This window comes from Callithrix jacchus, chromosome 3 (genome assembly GCF_049354715.1).
Source record: "Callithrix jacchus isolate 240 chromosome 3, calJac240_pri, whole genome shotgun sequence".
Taxonomy (NCBI): Eukaryota; Metazoa; Chordata; class Mammalia; order Primates; family Cebidae; genus Callithrix; species Callithrix jacchus.
In genome coordinates this window covers 88,463,645-88,484,397 of record NC_133504.1, presented here as the reverse complement: position 1 = coordinate 88,484,397, position 20,753 = coordinate 88,463,645, and the positions used below count along the sequence as shown (strand labels likewise).

The following is a 20,753-nucleotide window of genomic DNA, read 5'->3' as shown; positions in this document are numbered from 1 at the left end:
CTATTAGAAAGGAGAATCTGAAAACATAATTTTAGGTGGATCTCTTAATGGTCTAAAATGAAAATCTGAACTATATTCAGAAAAATCAATGGCGATTATTCTACTTCTAGTAAAAGAGTTTAACTTAAACAAAAACCTTATAAGGAGTACATTTGTTTACATGTAAAATATTTCCCCTAACAAAATGATATATACGAATAAATAATTCCTCTCCATCCCAAGAGAAATGCTGTGTTAAAGTCAATGTGTATCATTGGTAACAACTTACTGTCAGGGAAATGTAATGCAAGTTAATAAGTTGAAAGTTTACAGGGAGACAAGAACTCTTGCATGTATTCTATATGCAAGTGAAAATAACATCAACTCGCTCTTTAGCAAAACACATAGATGCACCATTAAAGCACACTAATAAAAGAGAAGAACAAAGAATAACCGTTGCAAAAACATATTTCTTATATAGGTTAGTGTTTAGTTTATAAAAAGATGAAGCATGCGGGTACATAGTTCACAAGCAAACAGATAGGGCTTTGCAATCTCAACTGCCAGGTAAAAGTGTTTGTGAAGTAGAAGATATTATTTCCTTTAGTAAGTGTATAGAAAGTTCTTTTTTTTAATGTGCTGGCTGAAAGCATCACTAGTTCTTTTAAACAGAAAATTCACGGGAAAAATACAAAATTAGCAATGCATTTGACAATCTCAATGATTTTAGTACAATTAATATCGATTGCTAATTTTAAAGGCTTTGAGTATGAGAAATTATACTTGATCACGCCACTTTAAGAAAGTATCTACTATATCTATATATTCTGGCACACTTCTAATTTCAGTTCATTCAAGGAGAAAAACCACATACTTAATTTTAGGATCACAGTTTTTGTCTATTTACTTCCAGAGGTTCGAATCACTTTAGAAATATTATCTCTATTCTCTCTATATCTTAGCAGGATGGGGAGGAGTTAATTATTGGTCTCTTTTCTCTTTCTCAGGCTTCAGAAACAATTGTTGAAATAATTAAGGCATGGATATGCTGATGGTCTTCAGCTAGTTGGGCTATTTCTTACTTCCTGGAGTTTATACCAGAGGTTCTAAAAGTGTCCTCTGGGGACCTCTGGAGATTTCTGGACCTTTTCAGGGAGTTTAAGGTCAAACTATTTTTACAATAACACAAAGACATTATTTGCCTTTTTACTTTTATTCCTTCATGAGTACACGAAGTATGAAAAGTTCAATAGGCAGGCGTGGTGGCTCATGTCTGTAACCCCAGCACTTTGGGAGGCCAAGGCAGGCAAATCACTTGAGGTCAGGAGTTTGAGACCAGCCTGGCCAACATGGTAAAACCCCGTCTCTACCAAAAGTACAAAAACTAGTCGAGTGTAGTAGTGTGCACCTGTAATTCTAGCTACTTGGGAGACTGAGGCAGGAGAATCACTTGAACCTGGGAGGCAGTGGTTACAGTAGCTAAGATTGCGCCACTGCACTCCAGCCCGGGCAACAGAGGGAGACTCTTGTCTCAAGTAAACAACAAACAAAAAGAAAAGTTTATTATATGGTTCTAGATTCTACATCGCACCTAACCTTTAAGAAACTACCACTTGTGGGGTTTAGGATAGTAGCAAACAAAAACATCAACAATTATCTGAATAGGCTAACCTTCCCTGTCCAATTACATACCTGCATGAGGCCAGTTTTTACTCATATACTTCAACCAAAACAACAAATTGAATGTAGAAGCAGATATGAGAATCCAGTTGCCTCCTATTAAGTAAGGCATTAAAGAGATTTGCTATATACATATATATCACTCTCTCTCTCTGTGTGTGTGTAGGTGCGTATAATGAAACCATAATGACCTTGTATACACACACACACACACTCACACAAGCACATATCTCGCAATGTCATTCTTCCTGCTCTTTTTAAAAATCTTGTCTTAAAAAGCAGTTATATTTCATAAAACATGCTATTTGATTAACACGTAATGGATTTTTGAAAATTTCTCGGTTTTAACTTCGTTTTTTTTTTTTTTCATTTTTGAGACAGGGTCTCACTCTGTGCCCAGGCTGAAGGCTGAAGTCCAGTGGTATGATGATGGCTCACTGCAGGCTGGACCCCCTGAGCTCAAAGGATCCTCTCACCTCAGCCTCCTGAGTAGCTTGAACTATAGTTGTGCACTACCATGCCTGCTACTTTTTAAATTTTTTGTAGAGACTAGGTCTTGCTATGTTGCCCAGGCTGGTCTCAAACTCCTGACCTCAAGCAATCCTCCTGCCTTTGCCTCCCAAAGCACTGGGATTACAGGTGTGAGCCACTGCCTCCAGCTAGCTTTAACTTCTAATGCAGAAATAATAAAAGATATACTCTACATAAACAAAAGCTCTTTCAATTCTAATTTTTAAGAATGTAAAGGGATTCTGAGACCAAAACGTTCAAGAACAGCTGGAACAAAAATGCAGAGTTTTATTAAAGGCAGACTTTTCAAGCTGAAGTCTTGAGGTACCAAATAATAGAGGGTTCTGGCTTTGTTAAAGTGTGGCTTAGTTAAGACTGACCACACAAAAATGTAAGCAAAACACTTAGCTTCTTCGTAGAACTAAGCCAGTTTGCAATAAATGCTTGTTATGATTGTTTCCCTAATCTTACAGGCTTACACATACTAGCTGTCTGGTAGTAGCAGTAGCAGTAGTAATAGTAGTAGTAGTATTACAACATCTCTGCAACCTAATTGGTAATATAAAAGGTGGCTTCTTGTCACCTTTTAACCTGCCTAGGGTTATACTCAATATTACTTCAACTTCTTTCAGGAAGTAACCCTAAATTTTGTCAGGTGAATATATCATTAGTTTATGAGACAATATCCATCTGCCAGAGCACTTGGGGTTGCAAAACCAAAAGAGGTTTAAAACTCATCAGAACTGTGTAAGACAGAGAAGTGACAAATTTACTAAAAATGAGTTTTCTTCATTCAAAGAAGGAAAGAAGAAAATGTTCCTACCCATTAATTTCCCTAAATAAATGTAATCTTAAAAATAATCCCATCTTTTTAAAAAGAATTGATATATGGTTTAAAGATTCTAGAATCTCCTAAAATGTCTAGGGAAAAGGCAGTAACAACAAGTTTATAGAAATATAGAAATACTATAAATAAGCAAATGACTACTGTATTGGAGTCCCAATTAGTCACAATTTTTATTAACTGGGATAGAGGAAAGAGACCAGGTCGGGGAAGAAGGCAGGAGGAAGCAGCTGAAGTACGATTCAAAGGCAAGTGACTTTTGAGAAATCATCTTTGGAGTCAATCAGACTTCACAAAAATGAGCTTATCTAAGTTTTCAGGGCAACAAACAGAAGAAATAACTGTTTATATTGGAATGTGTAATGATTGTCACATCTCTTCTACATATTTAATCTCCCTTAATCAATGGAGAATAAGAAAGTACTAAATTGAAAATTATCCACATTGTTGATTAGGGTATATGTCTGAGTAGACGAAGTGAGGGAGGAAACTGGAACTATAATAGAATTAAGTTCTTACATTACTTTTAATGAAGGAAAAAAATAAATCCAGAGAGTATTTTTTTCATTTTTCTTTTTTTACTGGGCAATTACCTAAATTAGAAAATCCAAATCATAATTTCGAAATGAGCCATGTTAGAAATAACATGAGAACACAAAGCAGAGAGCCTTTGAAAAGGGCATGTACTGCTCCCATTATCAGGGAAATGTGGATTTAAACAGGCAGACTGCAAGTAAAATAGCTATACCATTGAAGTAAAACCAATAAAGTAGGCCATGTGCAGTGGCTCACACCTTTAATCCCAGCACTTTGAGAAGCCAAGGTGGGTGGATCACAAGCTCAAGAGATCGAGACCATCCTGGGCAATATGGTAAAACCCTGTCTCTACTAAAACTACAAAAAAAATTAGCCAGGCATGGTGGTGTGTGCTTGTAGTCCACCATGGAGGCTACATGTGAGGCTGAGGCAGGAGAATCACTTGAACCCAGAAGGCGGAGGAGGTTGCAGTGAGCCGAGATCAGGTCACTGCTCTCCAACCTGGTGACAGAGTGAGACTCCATCTCAATAAAATAAAAATAAAGTAGGACATTTTCTGAAAGTATTTTTCTTTAAAGTCAATGATCTTTTAGTGCATTTTAAAGAAAAGAACAAAAATGTCTTTAAAAAATGGGGTAAAGACAAAGACTAAAACTTCTGGCTTGTCGCATGTATCAGGACACCAATGAATAGGCTAAGTTTAGTTGAGTAGAGCACAAATTATTTCAGAGTTCAATCTGCTTTTTTCCCTCAGGTATTATGTATCTATTTCTTCTCTCATTTCATAGATATTTCACATTCTCCACCAATGTATTCACTCACTATCCCAGGTTAGAGAGCGTGTTAGAATTTTACTTTTGTTATGAGTGAGAACACAAGATGACAAAGTCAATTGGGATTCCTCACACTGGTGCTGAGGATGGATAGTGTGTGGAAGCGAATGAGTGAAGGCAACTAAGAGACAGATCTGAGACCATCGCTGCTTGCAAAGTTAGTGCCTGACTAAAGGGAGAGAGAACAGTAAAAAGAAGGAAGAGAAAGAGAAGGAGAAGGAGTAGTGGAGGAATGCAGTGGGGAGGGAAGGAGAGGAAGGAAGACAAGAGGGAAGAGAAACAATGGAGAGAAACAGGCATTTTAGTATGTTCTGCCCCTTTCCCCATTACCATAAAAATTAAATCCAGATTTAATCTGTTCTCTTTGTTGTTTTCTGCCGTTTTGTTTTGTTTTCATGTGTCCTGGAAATCTCCAGCTAGATCTACTCTTGGGACAAATAGAAAAATCTAAACAATGTATTATCTAACCCTTAAAATAAGCACAGAACTATGATTTAATCAAAACTTGGGGAATAAAATACATATAACTCTATTTATCAGAACCTTAAGACAATCCAAAATTTTAATTGCTAAAACCTAATAGCTGGCATCCTATTCTGTTCCTCAAGCCACATGCTAACCAGTGACTGCACGGGTTGTCTGCAATATGGTTATCTCAGCCCTACTGGTGTTATTATAGCATGGGACTCATGCAGCTTCAAATTCCAAAATGAAGACAAATTTGGTCTAATTTTCTGGTCTCGTCCTGGATATTGCATCTGATTTCTTCCTTAATTATTTCATGAGTTTATCCTTTGGTTATTCTTAACATTAATTAATTAGCTCACCATAAATGAGTTAAAAACAAACCAGGGCTCAAAACTAAGACTACTACTCATTGCCCTGTATTGACCTGATAGAAAAGATGAATAAAAGAATAGCTGTGGTTTTGGCAACTAACCTGGGGTTCAGTTAGGAATTAAGAAATGCTATTAATTCAGGATAAAACACAATACAGCCTGACAGTAAACTGCTGGGAGCAGCTGCAAGCTGAAAATCTGACACAGGCTGCTAATTTGAACAAAAGATTTAAGCAGCCAGGGCACATAAAGATGCGAAGCAAGTCTGTGGAGAATAACTACAGCTGAAATCAGAGGTGTATCTTCATATGACCAGCTGTGGAGGTCCTCATCGTCTCACATTGATCTTTCCATTTAAGATTGAATGGAATCCACGTTTTCCACAACGTCAATCTTACAGTATTAAGTTCAGTGACTATCAGCCACAGTACCTAATGTGCACTATATTTGAAACAGGATCCGGTTTTTGCATTAAACTCAAAGTTCCATTGTTGATTAGTGTATCAGTATTAAACCTCTCTCTCTTCTTTCCTCCTGCTTCCATCAATTGGCTATATGTACACATAGAATTAATGTAAACTACACAAGATTTAGCTATAGGAAAGTGGGTCCTATTCATTCTGTATTAGATTCCTTAAAGGTAAGAGTTTTGACTGAAGCCGCTTCTCCTCAACTCCTTTGCTATTACTTTACTAAAAATTCAAATAGTCACAATGAGACAGAAAATTAATAAGGATATCAAGGACTCGAACTCAGATCCGGAACAAGTAAACTTAATAAATATTTATAGAGCTCTCCACTTCAAATACACAAAATAAACATTCTAGCAATACCACATCACACGTACTCATAGGTTTAAATGAAACATTGGTTGGCCATTATTAATACCCATTTTTTTTTTAAGAATAAAGCAATATTTCCACTCACTCTCCCTCTTTCTCTTCCTCTTTCTTCCTCTCCTTTAGTTATTTTTTTCTTCTTTCCTTCACTCAAAAAAAAAAAGAAATCAACTTGTAAACCTCTAGATCCAGGTCGGCAATGTCTCTCTCATTGCTTGAATTCCCTTCCTTCCCTTCCCTTCCCTCCCTCCCTCCCTCCCTCCCTCCCCCCTTCCTCCCTTCCTTCATCCCTCCCTTCCTCAAAAAAAAAAAAAATTCAAATAGTCTATTGAGATACCAGCTTAAATACTGTCTTCTGGCCAAAACACAAAAAGTTAACAAATAAAAAAACCCACGCAAACAACTACCGTCCCTAACAACCACAAGGGACAACAAACAAACCAACAAAAATTGGTCTTCTATTTTACAGAAAGGCAAGGCAAAGCTGGACAATGCCTTAGGAACATAACATTTCTGAAATCTAACAATGACCACCAAAGTTCTCAGTAAGTTTTAGAATTCCAAAATCAAATCTTGACTGACTTTTCTTCAAACCCACATTTAATACATAGCAAGAAAGTATTTCAAGTGACCTTATTTTATCTTCTAAAATGGTTAGTGGTACAGTTCACGTAACACTCTTGCCAAATTTACATAATAATGAGAAGAATCAACAAATACTTAGATACTTAGTCAATGTAAGAAAGGAGGAGACAGCTTCGCTCATACAGAAATGACTCATCAGGTGTTCCCCTACAACTTCCCGGATTTACCATCTGCTAAGTGGAATGGTGGCCAGAATGTCCTGACTGATTAGCTGCTGCCCATAGAAAAACCTCTGGTTTTTCATTTTACCATTTGTTTTATTTTTATAAGTCACTATCAATTAAATTACTTTTTAACCTGTCTGAAAAAACCTCTAGAATACCAGCTTAAACCAAGTAATGTTTTCCATGACATTTATTATCCCTGAGAAGATCCGGTTTTCATTGCCCTAATAAATAGTACAACAGGACTTAAAAAATATGTGCTGATCTGCCTGGGTGCTAAAAGTATCATCAACAATTTTGATTGACTTGTCTTGACACTGAATGCATTAGCTATACAATATTCTTTTTGCTTAAAGGCTAATTAGAATTCAAGGCAGCATGATACCTGCTTTTGAGGATTACAGTAAGAACATTTGTTGTAATAAGAACCACCAGGCAGCCAGTTTTGGTAATGATTGATATGTAAAATTATTGAAGGGAAAAAAGAATGAGAAAGTAGAGTCTGCTCCAAAAACATTTATTTCCCTTAAGGATCAAATTTTAGTATAAATTAAAACATCTTGGTGGCACTGATGAAAATGAACTATAATGGCAGGTTTATTTAAAATCCAGAAAACATACCTGTCTGACTTTTTTTTCTTAACAGGATTACATCATGAAAGCATATTCCTTGTATTTATTGGAGGTTTCATTCTGGCTGCTAAAAATTATGAGTTTCCTAATTGGACTCTCCAATTATTCAGCTTCTCAGATGAACTTTGTGCAGGCAGGAAATAATTATAAGTAATGATAACACAATGTTACTTGTTTAACCAGTACTCCATTTTCTTTTCCTCTTTTAGGAATTCATTTCACATCCTATGTTACTTCCAGAAGTTTTTCTCTGCTATTTTTAAACTGTGATTTGATGTTTGTGAGGAAGGAACCTCATCTCTGGTGGATTTAGAAGATAAGCTTCTATTAGATTACTGAGGACTGTACTTAATCCTAAGAATGCCAGAGTAAATGCTTCTGCCACCTGTAAAAGCTAGACTTTATATAATTTAGTGGCAAGAATGATTTCACATGCTGGGACATAAAGAGTTAGTTACTGTCTCATACCCTCCTTGTCCCCAAATTCTTGATCTGAATGTTGAATTTTCACTAATGTGGAAGCCAGAAAAAAAAAATACCAATTTTTGAAGCACAATAATACTGTGAAAATATATTTACCACCAAAATTATTTCATATAATTTTTCCTGTATTACATCTCCCTTGCTCCATGAATTTTCCCCCTAATTTGCTTTCTAAACATGGTGAAATAAACTGGTGGACAGGTTTTTTTTTTTCCTTTTTGAGATGGAGTCTCGCTCGGTCACCCAGGTAGGAGTGCAGTGGCATGACCCTGGCTCACTGCAACCTCCGCCTCCCAGGTTCAAGTGATTCTCCTGCCTCAGTCTCTCAAGTAGCCGGGACTACAGGTGTGCACCACCATGCTTGGCTAATTTTTATATTTTTAGTAGAGAGGGGGTTTCACCATGTTGGCCAGGCTGGTCTCAAACTCTTAACCTCAAGTGATCTGCCCGCCTCAGCCTCCCAAAGTGCTGGGATTACAGGTGTGAGCCACCATGCCCAGCCTGGTGGTACATGTTGAAAGAAGGAAAAGCAAGTGCTGAAAGTCTATATTTGTGAAAAATGTATTGGATTAGGCAACATTGACTGGAGCCTGGAGAATTTCCATAATTACGTGTCAAGGGTTGCTTTTGCTTTTCCTGTGAACAGTACCGGGAAGGAGAACATTGACAGTGCCATGTCCTATGTCCACGACATTGTGCTCCTTCATCCTTTGTTCCTGGGATACATTTGGGTAATAGGAAAGGGGGATAGCGTGACATCATGTTTTGAGAAAAACCAGGTGATCCTTACTGCTCTTAAAGTAACATCCCCCCATCACTGCAAAGGAGTTTTCAGAATTTACATCTACTAACCTACAGAGTATACACGGCTTTATATTCCCTAGCTTAAAATTACCCTAGGAAAGACTGTACAGAACATGTGTATAACCAATGTTTCCAATATTTTGAGCTGCCCTGAAAGAAAGAGATAACAATAACCAAAACTGGTATAGCATTTACTACATGCTTGGCAATATTTTAAGAATTTTACTTGGATTAGTGCATTTAATTTTCACAACTCTCTGAGTTATGGTCAATGAGTCCCATCTTAGGAAGAAAGTGAAGTACAGAGAGATGACAGAAGTTGCTCCACATTATATTATTGATAAGAGGTGGACAGGATCTGCATATTGGTGGTCTGTTCCGAAGTCACTGCCCTATCCTGCTGACTGCTAGGGTAATGTAACCATGGAAAGGGGGTAAGTAATATATTTTGCATTTTTCAAAATAAGTGTAGAGAGCAAAACCTAAAAAAAATAGGAACTTAGAATTGTACTCTTTTATGTGATATCAGAAAAGCTGGTTACAATAATTTTACCCGTTAAAAATATGTGAAGTCTTGTTTCAGAAACTAATTTTCTGGGCTCAAATCTTATTCCAGAAGATCAATGACTGCATGGTACATTATACATAATTTAATTTTCCCAGTTGAACATCGTGACACTATATGAACCATGAATGCACGAAATAGGAATTCCAAATGTCTTCCATATGGTAAGGGGACTTTTGGATACTTCTGCAGGAAGCTTAGGAGTAGCTCAAAATTAAGTTATGCCTGTTCTTAGTGACTTTTATTATGTATGCCTAAGGTATTAGCACTTTTCTCTGAGTGGGACCCTGAGGTGATGGATAGATGAGTCTGCTGTCTGTATTTAGGCACTTTGCTCATTTCCTGAGAGCTGTGGAAGGCATGTGGATGCTCATTAAGTTTCCAACCATTCCCCGAGAGCAACAGGTGGTGAATCAAAGCTTCCCTGGTATGTCGTGGCTGGTTTCCTCAAAATCTTGGAAATAACGAATGGCATTCGCATGCTCTCTGTAGCACCAGCACATAAGAAGGAGATGAATAGCAACAGGAAGTATTTCCAAAGCATAAACAAACACACAGGTCTAGGAAGATTATGAGTAACGTTCTGGCAACTACACATTCTATATCCATACATGGTGGTTTCATCTTTTAAATACTGTTACTTGTTCAAACTATGAAATCATAGTTAACTGTCATGTTAACTATGTCATGTGGCTACCTAATAGAAGAAATGTAAATTAAAGGAAAAAAGAACATTCTAAGTTAAGAAAACTATGACATAAAATTATAAGCCTTTATTTAATTCTACATTTATAAATATCCAATGAATACTAGTAGCTGTGATGTATCCTTTTTTTTTTTATTTGAGATGGAATCTCACTCTGTCGCCCAGGCTGGAGTGTATGGGCATGATCTTGGCTCACTGCAACTTCCACCTCCTGGGTTGAAGTGATTCTCCTACCTCAGGCTCCCAACTAGCTGGGACTACAGGTGCCCGCCCCCAAGCTTGGCTAATCTTTGTGTTTTTTTAAGTAGAAACGAGGTTTCACCATGTTGGCCAGGCTGATCTCAAACTCCTGACCTCAGGTGAGCCACCCACCTTGGCCTCCCAAAGTGTTGGGATTACAGGGGTGAGCCACCATGCCCAGCTGATGTATCTTTTTAAATTGTCTCCTTTTCAAAATTACTAATTTGTAGTGAGCACTGACTACATTATAAGGAAAGCATATCTCTCCCACATCCTGATTAGAGTAAGAAAAGTTTAATAAACCAAAAACAGAACCTAAGATTTAAATCAAATACCAGATAGTTACCCAAGAGTACTTGATAATTATGTAGAAAAGTATCTCTAGTGATTGATGAAAAGATTTTTTGCCAATTAATAGCTTCTTTCTACTATAGTCATCAATCAAGGAGAGAAAAATAAAATAAAATATCAGAGCTACCTGACCTTGACAAACTATATCTGGGCCATTTCCTATAATCCTAGGAATAAAAGCATTTGCTAGATGTGGCAAATCATTTAACATCCCTCCCAGCTAGAAAAAGCTCAAAACATTCTGACTAGTCCACAGATGACTAGGCAAATTCCGAGGGTCCAGTGGGATATTTTTTGTGGTGGAAGATATAAGACTAAAGGAAGATGATGATAATACAGTACAGTGTAATCAAAATTGCTTTTGTATAATCAGTATCAAAATTGGTTTTTTTTGATTGCTTGGGGAAGTAATCAATCCCCATTCTCAGGTACTCTTTCTCTCTAAGAAAGTGCTTCAAGCTCAGGAGAAGAGACAACTGGATTTCAAAACACACAGGTTCCTATGAGAGGAGCTGGTATCCTGATAACCTATAAGCACTTGCTGCAGAAACTGCTTCAGCCCTTCCTAAAGCCTTCTCCTTTATTTATAATGCTACAAGGTTCTTTTTAATTAACACTAAATACCACTTTCTTATTTGTTTTAAAATTGTTATGATCTTCCCATCATTTGTAAAATGCCATCTTTTTTTAAGTGTGGCTGTTAAATAAGGAATGCCATAATTTTACTTTATAATATGAAATCACCTATTAATTTGTGAAGTTATTTTTGCTACATGTCAAATGATAAGGAAGTGACTTTAACTCTTTAGTAAACTGTTGTCACAGAGTGCACTTCACCAAAGAAGTCAAAGACTAAAAATCTATTAAAAGGACATATCTGAACTTTTGTGATACTAATCTAGAAACATCAAGCAAAAATCCAGAACTAAAACTGCTGAATGCCAGACAAGAAGACATAGCTTTCATGGCAATCAATTATACCAAAATATTCATAAAATATTATATGTGATATCACAAGACCTCTGAGAACTCAATTTCATATGTCTATCCTAAAATCATATTATTTTTCATAACTCACACTTGAAGCAGAACCTTCATAAAATAGTATACACAACTCTCACACTAGAAGTAGGAAAGCTGACTTTTTGTTTTTCTTTTTTTTGAGACAGAATCTCGCTCTGTTGCCCAAGCTGGAGAGCAGTGGCACAATATCAGCTCACTGCAACCTCTGCCTCCTGGGTTCAAGAGATCCTCCTGCCTCAGCCTCCTGAGTAGCTGAGATCACAACTGGCTAATTTTTTGTAAAAAAAGACAGGTTTTCTCTGAACATGGTATAACTGTAAAAAATAAAAATAAAATAAAATAAAAAGACAGGTTTTCACCATGTTAGCCATGCTGGTTTCGAACTCCTGACCTCAAGTGATCTGTCCACCTCGGCCCCGCAAAGTGCTGGGATTACAGGCATAAGCCACTGTGCCTGTCCTAGGAATGCTAACTTTAGAATGGACTAATGTACAACAGAGATTGATTCAAAACTTTGGAAGATGAAAACAACAAAAGGAAAATGTATTTGCATTATGTTAACCCCTATTAAGTAGTTCTAGAATATAAAAAAACTAAGGCAGTAGAACTTTAAGCCTTGTCAGTTGCCATGTGAAAATTTTTAAACAATTTTTAAAAATGCTTTTAACATTTTTAAGTGATTTATGCCAATTTAAAACAAATGTTTCCGAACTAAGCTTTAAGCAATTATTTCAAAAGATACTTAGAAAGTTTATGGAAACAGTGTATGTGTTGGGCCAAAATATCTTAGTAATATGATTTGTACTTTGAAGAGGGATAATTATTGAGAGGAAGTAGAAGATAAATGTTTTAGAGGGATTATTTTAATGAGTGCATCACAAAAACAGCTGCCTAAATGTTAGATTTATGGGGTTAAGACTCTAATTCTGGTCAAAATCTGATAGGGTCTTATGAATAAAATTAAAATGTGAAGGTAAAGAGACATTTTCGACTTTAAAAAATTTCTATGACTTCAAATGAAGTGACATTTACCTTAATTTAAGGGGAATGGTAAGTTAAATGGAGAAACAAACAATCCAGATAGCCATCACAAACTTCAGAGATATCTGTGCTTAATTTTTAATTTAAAAATTTAGTTAGTTGAGATGGCTGGAGAGTACCTGGAGAACAGCATTATATTTTTAGTTTCTACTTTTTCCCTATTTTCCTCCAATTTGGGTGAATCTCATAATTATAGTTCTATGAAGCCAAGACTGTCCGTGCAGTATTTACCTTTATCCCCGGAAGTCCAGGAAGCCCAGGAAGCCCTGGTTCACCCTACATAGGAAAATCATATAGCATTATAGAATGATATTCACTCAGTCACAATATCTGGAGAAAAACATGGCAAATTTGTTCCTAGCTCAATACTTTCTACAAAGATAAATATAAAAACTGTCTACTTTCAGAAAGTTTAGTGAGATTCTACAATTCAGTCAACTCTTGATTTAGAAATGGGTTGACCACTTCACAGACTTTTCAAGATTTTCTCTCTTCCTTTCAGTTCACTGCACATTGGTATTTCTGTCAGATGGTGAGAAAAAAGAGTAAAAAAAGGAGAAACTCCCATCTTTTATTATTTCTTTATTAAATGATTTGTTGGGGAGGCTGAATCTATTTGCCCAAATGAGGATAATGTGTGCATTTCAACAATGCATCCTATTCCAGTATTCTCTCACCTTAGATAATCAAGAGTTGGCTGTATGAACAGATGGTCACATCAAAACAGTATTCATTAAAAGTCTTTCTCACTTAAAAAGCATAGTAAGCTTTCCTTTTCATTCCTGAATTATGAAAGATAAATGAATACTTAAGATTAAACCTAACTCCAGTCTGTATTCTGACAATTGTTGAGTCTGAGCAACCCTGCTTAGCAGCTTAGGGCTAATGGTACCATGCAGCTGTTGCTGAATACAGGTTTGAGATTAAGTAGCACATTTTGGGTGAGCATATCGGAGTCAAGCTTAACCTTCTCATTTTCACAGAGTTGTCTACATTATTTTAAGCCCAAAGTATGATAACAAGAGGTTCCATTGCTTAGAAAATCTCCCAAATTCTACCAAAGAAGTACAAAGGAATCTCAGGAGAAAATGAAAGTCTTCTCTGTTGGACGGAATTGACTATTTTTTGTGGAAATAACATTTGAAGGCAAAAGGGTGATACTATTTCATTATGGCCAGTTAGTGGGACGACAATTGTATTAAAAGATACAGGAGCATTAAACTAACAGTGAAGTGACAAAAGAAAGCATTTTCTTTCATCTTAATGCCTTAACAATCCTCATTTCAAGGAATATCCACCAAGTCCAACCAGAAGTTTCATCTTTAGTATTATTATTTTCAAATTATGAAGCACCATAGTTTGTTCTGGTATTATCACAAAGTGATGTCTGATACTGCTTGTTAAGCTGTGTGATTAGACCAAAAAAAGACTTCTTGGTCTAATCAAGATTTCTTGATGGTTTAGGTCAAAGTTACTTCAGGAATGTAAAAGAAAAACGAATCTGTCTGAAACTATATAAATGAAAGTTTGCATTGTGAACAATAAGACTAAAATGAGATTAAGCTAGAGGAGAAAGGCTGATTACCAAGAACTTGTTTGTTATTCTGTTCAAAGTATGTCTAAGTGTAGATTAAACTTCACACAGATAAAACCTTATATATTTGATCTTCTTTTACTTTTCAACCAATGAGTTTAAGAGGATTCAGTAAAAAGAGCTTGTATCCATTTTTTGCTTAAAATTCTCTTTTATGTTATGGCCCTTGGAAACAGTAAATTTCAATAGAATATACAACTAATAAAAACAAACATAGTGATGGAAAATCTGTGCTTTGTATTGCTTCAGAAAAGACCCCCACGGTCAATTTTGCAGACATCCTATCTGAAACATTTGTGGAAATATATAGGTTGTTACATTATTGCCCAACAGGTGTTCTCATCACATCTTTCCCTCCCACTAAATGAAAGGATTGAATGACTACTTTAAAAAAAGATATTTATTTAAACATGCACACATACATAAACACACATCCATTTTTTTAATCAAGAAAAAGATGTGTAAGACATTACAGAATATTTTGTAATGTAGATTGACTACTTACAGATATTGAGCATTTAACTTTTCTGTACATCATATGTGTACTATGTATATGTGTTAGGTAATAAACATACTTTTTAGTGAACAGATGCTTCAGAAATTCTTATTTCTTATAGTTTTTATATTTCATAATTTGACCTTTCCAAATGTATGTTTATTAGTTGACATGATGAAAGATTATAATACATGTAATGTCACCCTTTGTGGAACATCCCTTAACATTTTTAGGAAGACATTTTTTCCCATATAAGTTCTCTGTCTTTATACTTTCAAAGGTTATCTTCTAACTAGGATAAGTGTGTCCAACCCAAAGCCCATGGGCCACATGCAGCCCAGGATACCTTTGAATGTGGCCCAACACAAACTCGTAAACTTCCTTAAAACATTTTGAGTTTTGTTGTTTTTTTTTTTTTTTAGCTCATCAGCTATTGCTAGTGCTAATGTATTTTATGATTGGCCACAGACAATTCTTCTTCTTCCAAAGTGGCCCAGGAAAGACAAAAGATTGGACACTCCTGAACTAGGCGATAGTTTTTCAGTAACTTCTCCATTCTTGCCTATTCCTTGGCTCAGGAGCTTCTCTCAATAACTCAATTTGGGGATACACAGCCCAAAATTTGAGATCAGATCTCGGTCAGAATTAGGATTTGGTTCATTATCCCATTCAAAGGGGATATCAAAATAAATCAAAAGTGTGACTTATCTTTGTAAAGTTTAACCTTCAGGTTTACACTTTTGCTCTTTTTTTTCTTTCTTTCCTTTCACCATTCACTCCCCATTACAGGAGACCCTCAAAATCAAGACTCTGCCTTCACCTCATGTCACTGCTACAGTGCCCTATAGTTTTAGAGAGTTCAACTCTGAAGGGCCCTTCTGATAGGAGATCAAGTAAATTTACTCCTTTAAAATTAAAATATTTATTTTGAAAAGATGTGGGAAAGTTATGAAAGAAAGAATTAGGTGATGAAACACAATACCTATTTTATAAATCTAAACACTCACTCCACAAGCACATATATACACTCCAACTCACACATTCATCACATACTAAACTCCTGAGGCTATAAAAGAAGGAAAATTCAATGGAATTATTCCTACATTATGAATGTAACTCTAGATATCAAACCCTTATGCTGTAAAAGACCACATGGTGGGAAGTTAACTGATGAGCTTTTTGCTGTGTCACAATATTTTGTTATTTTCTGGGAGTGTCTCTGACACAGGACCCTAAGTGCCAATGAACCCCCAGCATAGTTCTGCAATGGAGAGGAAAATGCTGTGGAAGATCTCTTGAAGTGATTCTGTACTCAGTTCAGTTTATTTCTCTAATCTACGTCAGCAGCAAGCATGGACATACTTTACTTTTAAATCAATATTGGGCTTAGTATTGCCAATTCCCAATGTTAGACAAAGGAAGTCATAATAATGTGGGAATATGAGATTGTATCAAAGGGTAGAATCTGGCCTAAATATTAATGAAAAAAGTGATGCTCACTTTAGGGCACATATTCATTCAGGAAGACTGTAAGCTTTTAAGGATTTTACCCCTTCTCTCAATATAGTTTTAAACTGGTTTTTAATGCAATGCAAAGGAAATCCAGTGTTCCCATGTGTAAATCTATAAACTTACAGAATGAATCTAAACTGTATTTCTAAGTAACCATTATGATAAGGCAATGTTTTATTAAGTAATTGAAAATCTATTTGAATATTCCACTCTGAAAACAGTGAAAACTATACAAGATTATAGCAGATTTGTTTTGGTTTATTTTTTAGAGACACAACAGTCTTGCAGACTTTTTAGCAAATCACGGATCTGGAGAGCAGTAAAAACTTAGCCTTTAAATTTGAAAGAGTAAGGGAACTAAAATTAGATTGTCTGAGAAGATCAGTTGCTTTTTCAAACCAAAGCAGACCATGGATCTTTATTTAAGAAATTTGGAATTAGTGATATAAAGAATTGATAGGAAATCTTAGAAAATAAATAGTAAAGTTTGCAGAGTTCTGCTAGGCTCTTTGAAAGAGTCTCAACGTTACCTCAAACTGGGCCTAATGAGTCATTGCTCAGACTCAGTTTTAAGAGAAAAATCTGTTTTTAAATTAGGGAAATCTTAAAAGAACGTGAAAGACCTTCTCAAAAATTATGTCTATCCTAAGTGTTTAAAACAAAGCAAGTATCCTCTCAATCACTTCACGAAGGTGGGAACATTATTTTACTATGTCTTAAGGTTCCAAAATACAAGAAGGGATTTATTCTCTTTTCCCTTTCCTGCCAAGGAAGTAAATTTATTTTTCTGTTCATATGTTTATCTACAATATCAGCTACTGCTAGACAAAGGCCGAGTCATGATCTTAAGAGGTTTAACCTAATGTCGAATTCACATTTACTAGCCAGCTACATCTGTGGTCTAAAATCTGACTGTATGGGCATTGATATCCAAATGCTCAGACAAACTGCTAGCATGTGTTTCCTGTTTCAGACTCAAATGAGAGTATGAATCTAAACATATTCACTGCATGTCCTCTAATTTATTGCTAAAGTGATGTACAAATGAAAAAAACAAAAACTAATGTATCCAGAAAATGGTATGGCTAGTGTCTCTAATTAAAATATAGTTCATTAACAAATTTAGTGTGTTTAACAATACCATAGCACAAGTAGATGTAAATCACATACAAAATTATCGGCATGAAAGCATTTGCAATGATAGGAAAAGGAATATAGTTCATAAAGAATTGTCCATCACTACTGAGACAGTTTACTGACAGAAACATCAAAGCAACAGCCAGTTATAGAAAGATTTTTTCTATTAAAAAATTATTTTAAAAAGATAGAAACATGCAGATAACCATGAAGCATGCAAAGATAAATTGTTGGCATTCCAACCACCTGATCTTTGTTAGTTTCAAACAGCTAAGTGTGTGTAGACTTTATTTCACAAAGCATCCTTTTACATGTATAAAGTTTGTTTGCACGTTGTGCTATGGTCATCATCAAGACTTTTAAAAATGCAAAATAACCAATAACACTCTGTAATGCAAAACATGAAAACCACATCATTTTGTATAATTGTTTTCATATTACACAGTGGATGGTAGATATAAAATGGTGAACATGAGGCAGTAAGATCACACTAGAGATAGAGATATTACCTTTTGCCCTGGACGACCAGATTCTCCAGGTTCTCCCTGATCAAAGAAAACCAAAGATGAAAAGAGAAGTCTTATAAGAATTTTCTAAAACCCTCAGGCCACCATCACAGCGATGGGCTAGCCCCCTTCTTCACCACATGTCTTTTATTTCCTTTATCCTGTGACTCTACATCTCACTAGACATAGGGATTTTTTTGTTTTTGTTTTTGCTGTAACTATATCTATAGATCACATATAAATCCACATTTCCATAAAAACCAATCAGAAAGGGAAGAGAGTGCAAGACTTCTTATTTAAACGTTCATCAAGTCTCCCATGGATATTCCCTGTTGTTTTTGGAAGCCCAATTATTGCAGGAGAATAGAAACAAAGTTATAACCATCAAAGTTGCTAAAAAAGGGAGAGAAAGTAGAGGCCTATAAAAATCAGTACTGTAACTCCTGGAATACAAATACTTGCAAGGTTATAGTTACCTTAATTCCTGCAGCAGATGATCCAGGGTCACCCTAAAATGAAACCCAGGAGAGATTATGCCACAAGTTATGGGAACAGGAAACATCACAAGCACTCAGAGAGCCATTACCGACACGGGTACTCAAAGGGCCCTCATGACAAATGGACCTAACTATGCTCCATAAGTACCAATATCTTAGCTGTTAAGATGTCAACAATTTACAGGATAAACAATGCACTTCCTAAAAACATGGGTTTACTCTGAATATGGATACATAAGGACTACATTCCCTGAAATAAACATAAATACGAATTTCTTCTTTTGATACAGTGCTAAAAATACATGGTGAAGCAATAAATTATAATTTGGGGATATGGAACTTTTGGCTTTCTCTATTCCTGGAATGTATTAATGCCATTAGCTATCATTTACTGGGAGTTCCCTGACCCTTTTGCTATTCAGTGAGTCAAGGTTCAACAGATGAAGTCAGAGGTTAATGATGTCGAGTTAGAAAAAGCCACGCAACAGATCAGTTTGTTTTCCTCGCGAAGCACCGTCACAGTTACAACAGGCACGTTTTTTCCAGCTTTACACTTATTTCATTGTAACTCAGTCACCAGGAAGTTACAGGATGATGGATGACTTGTGGGTGAGGGGGACACATGTGAGCTCTGAAAGTCTTGAGTCAGAATCTGTTATTTTAAAAGGCACTGTATTCCAGCCAGATTTCATAGAGGGTGACTACTTCTCGAAAGGAAATGTGTTATAAATAAGCAGATAGGAACTAATGGAGAAAAGAATAAGGGGGGTAGCTGGGAATGTTGCTTATTTCTGAAATGAGGCCAGCAAAGGGCCTAGAATTTCAAGTTTCTTCTAGCCTTCTCTGCTTCATGAATATGCTAGAAAGAAAAAGAAAGGTCATTTGAGACTCAAGAAAATGAAAACAGCCACAGGAGGCAGGCACATATTGGGATTTCCTCAGCTGTCTCATCTGTACAAATGCTCAAGGAGCTCTGGGGGCCCATTTCCTTGTTCTAGATTCCAGAAGCTGCTCATCAATCTCTTTTAGAGACAGACATAAGGACTCAGGCCTCTGTATAGGGGCCACTTGCCCCGCTCCCTCAATTTCTCTCCCCTCTGCCCAGGACTGGTACTTTCTCCCTTCAGTTCTTGCCTAAGCAGCTTTGCCTCAAACAGCCCTTCACCAACCAGCCTAGACATATGAGACACGTGTCCCTCATGCACACATCTTAACTCTGTAGCATCATGCTCTGTTCATGTCCACCACAGCTCGCTTTGTAATTGCCTATTTATGTTTCCTGCCTATTCATTGTGTGTCTCTTCATTGTATAGTCAGCTGCATGTGAGCAGATTCTGGATCTATTTTTATTCAGTGACCTGGCCCATAGTATATGCTCAACACATGTATGGTGAATGAATGATCAAATCTGAAAGAATTTTTAAACAGGTCAATTGTCAAGGATCAAAATGTAAAGTTCTTTAGGAAGGGAAAAAGAAGCTTAGAAAAAAGAAAGAAATAGCAAATTAGCTTGTTAAAGAAACAGATAGTTACATGAGTTTCTTGACATCCATAATTGCTATTCCTCCTGTTGAAAATTAAAATGTAACTAAACATAAAGAGGACCCTAATACTGTCTTACTGTGGAATGAGACTGATTTATCTTGCCAATTATTAATATCCCATTGAGTTCCAAATGGGAAGCAACATAAATGTGGCCAATAAGAATACTTATTTCTATTTCTACTAAATTAAGTCTGAAAGTCATCAGTACCAATGAATCAGGTTTACAATATTTTATACAATAACATCTTTGAATTCATAAAAGCAATTTTGACTTTGCAAAGTTCCTACTTCATCTCATTTAAACCTCATTAAATTCTCATGAAATAAAGGGGGCAGATGTTACTATTTCCATTTAATAAACAAGATACAAAAGCAGCTAGAGGTTAAATGAATTTGGGGCTTCCTAAGTTCTACTGCCATGTTATTTTTTCTTTCTTCATTTTGAAGTAGAAAAGAATTGTTGGCTTATTTCATTTCAACAACAGGACATAAAGGTTGTAGTAGACTTGTAAATACAAGGAAGTTGCTTGTATTAATTGTAGTTTAATTCAATATCTTAATGGAAAGCATCCAGATAATCTCTAAAGTGAGTAAAGACTAGATTTAGTTCTCATTAAAAAGTGAATGGAAAGAAAAAGTTTCTTGAAAGGCCAATGTATTTGTGGAAATCTGAGCCATTTCATTTGATGGACAACTAAGAGTGATTCTATTTTTCTTTTTTAAAGACTTAGAACTGTGAAATTGCAAGGA

The 20,753-nt window shown here is 36.0% G+C and overlaps 1 protein-coding gene and 1 long non-coding RNA gene across 2 annotated transcripts in view; one reads left to right on the top strand and one right to left on the bottom strand.

Moving 5' to 3' along the window:
• The window catches only part of LOC108590833 (uncharacterized), a 121,736-nt gene extending 106,579 nt beyond the window's left edge, over positions 1–15,157 (top strand). Inside the window, exons 5-6 of the long non-coding RNA XR_013532995.1 lie at positions 7,713–9,782; positions 11,822–15,157. This is a non-coding gene — a long non-coding RNA (uncharacterized LOC108590833). The remainder of the gene's footprint in view (positions 1–7,712; positions 9,783–11,821) is intronic.
• Positions 1–20,753, bottom strand: part of COL25A1 (collagen type XXV alpha 1 chain) — a 518,595-nt gene that overhangs the window by 57,654 nt on the left and 440,188 nt on the right. The window contains exons 16-18 of the mRNA XM_078366719.1: positions 18,438–18,470; positions 17,965–18,000; positions 12,948–12,992 (exon numbers count right to left, since the gene is read on the bottom strand). Of these exons, the coding sequence (XP_078222845.1) occupies positions 12,948–12,992; positions 17,965–18,000; positions 18,438–18,470 (114 nt within the window). The remainder of the gene's footprint in view (positions 1–12,947; positions 12,993–17,964; positions 18,001–18,437; positions 18,471–20,753) is intronic.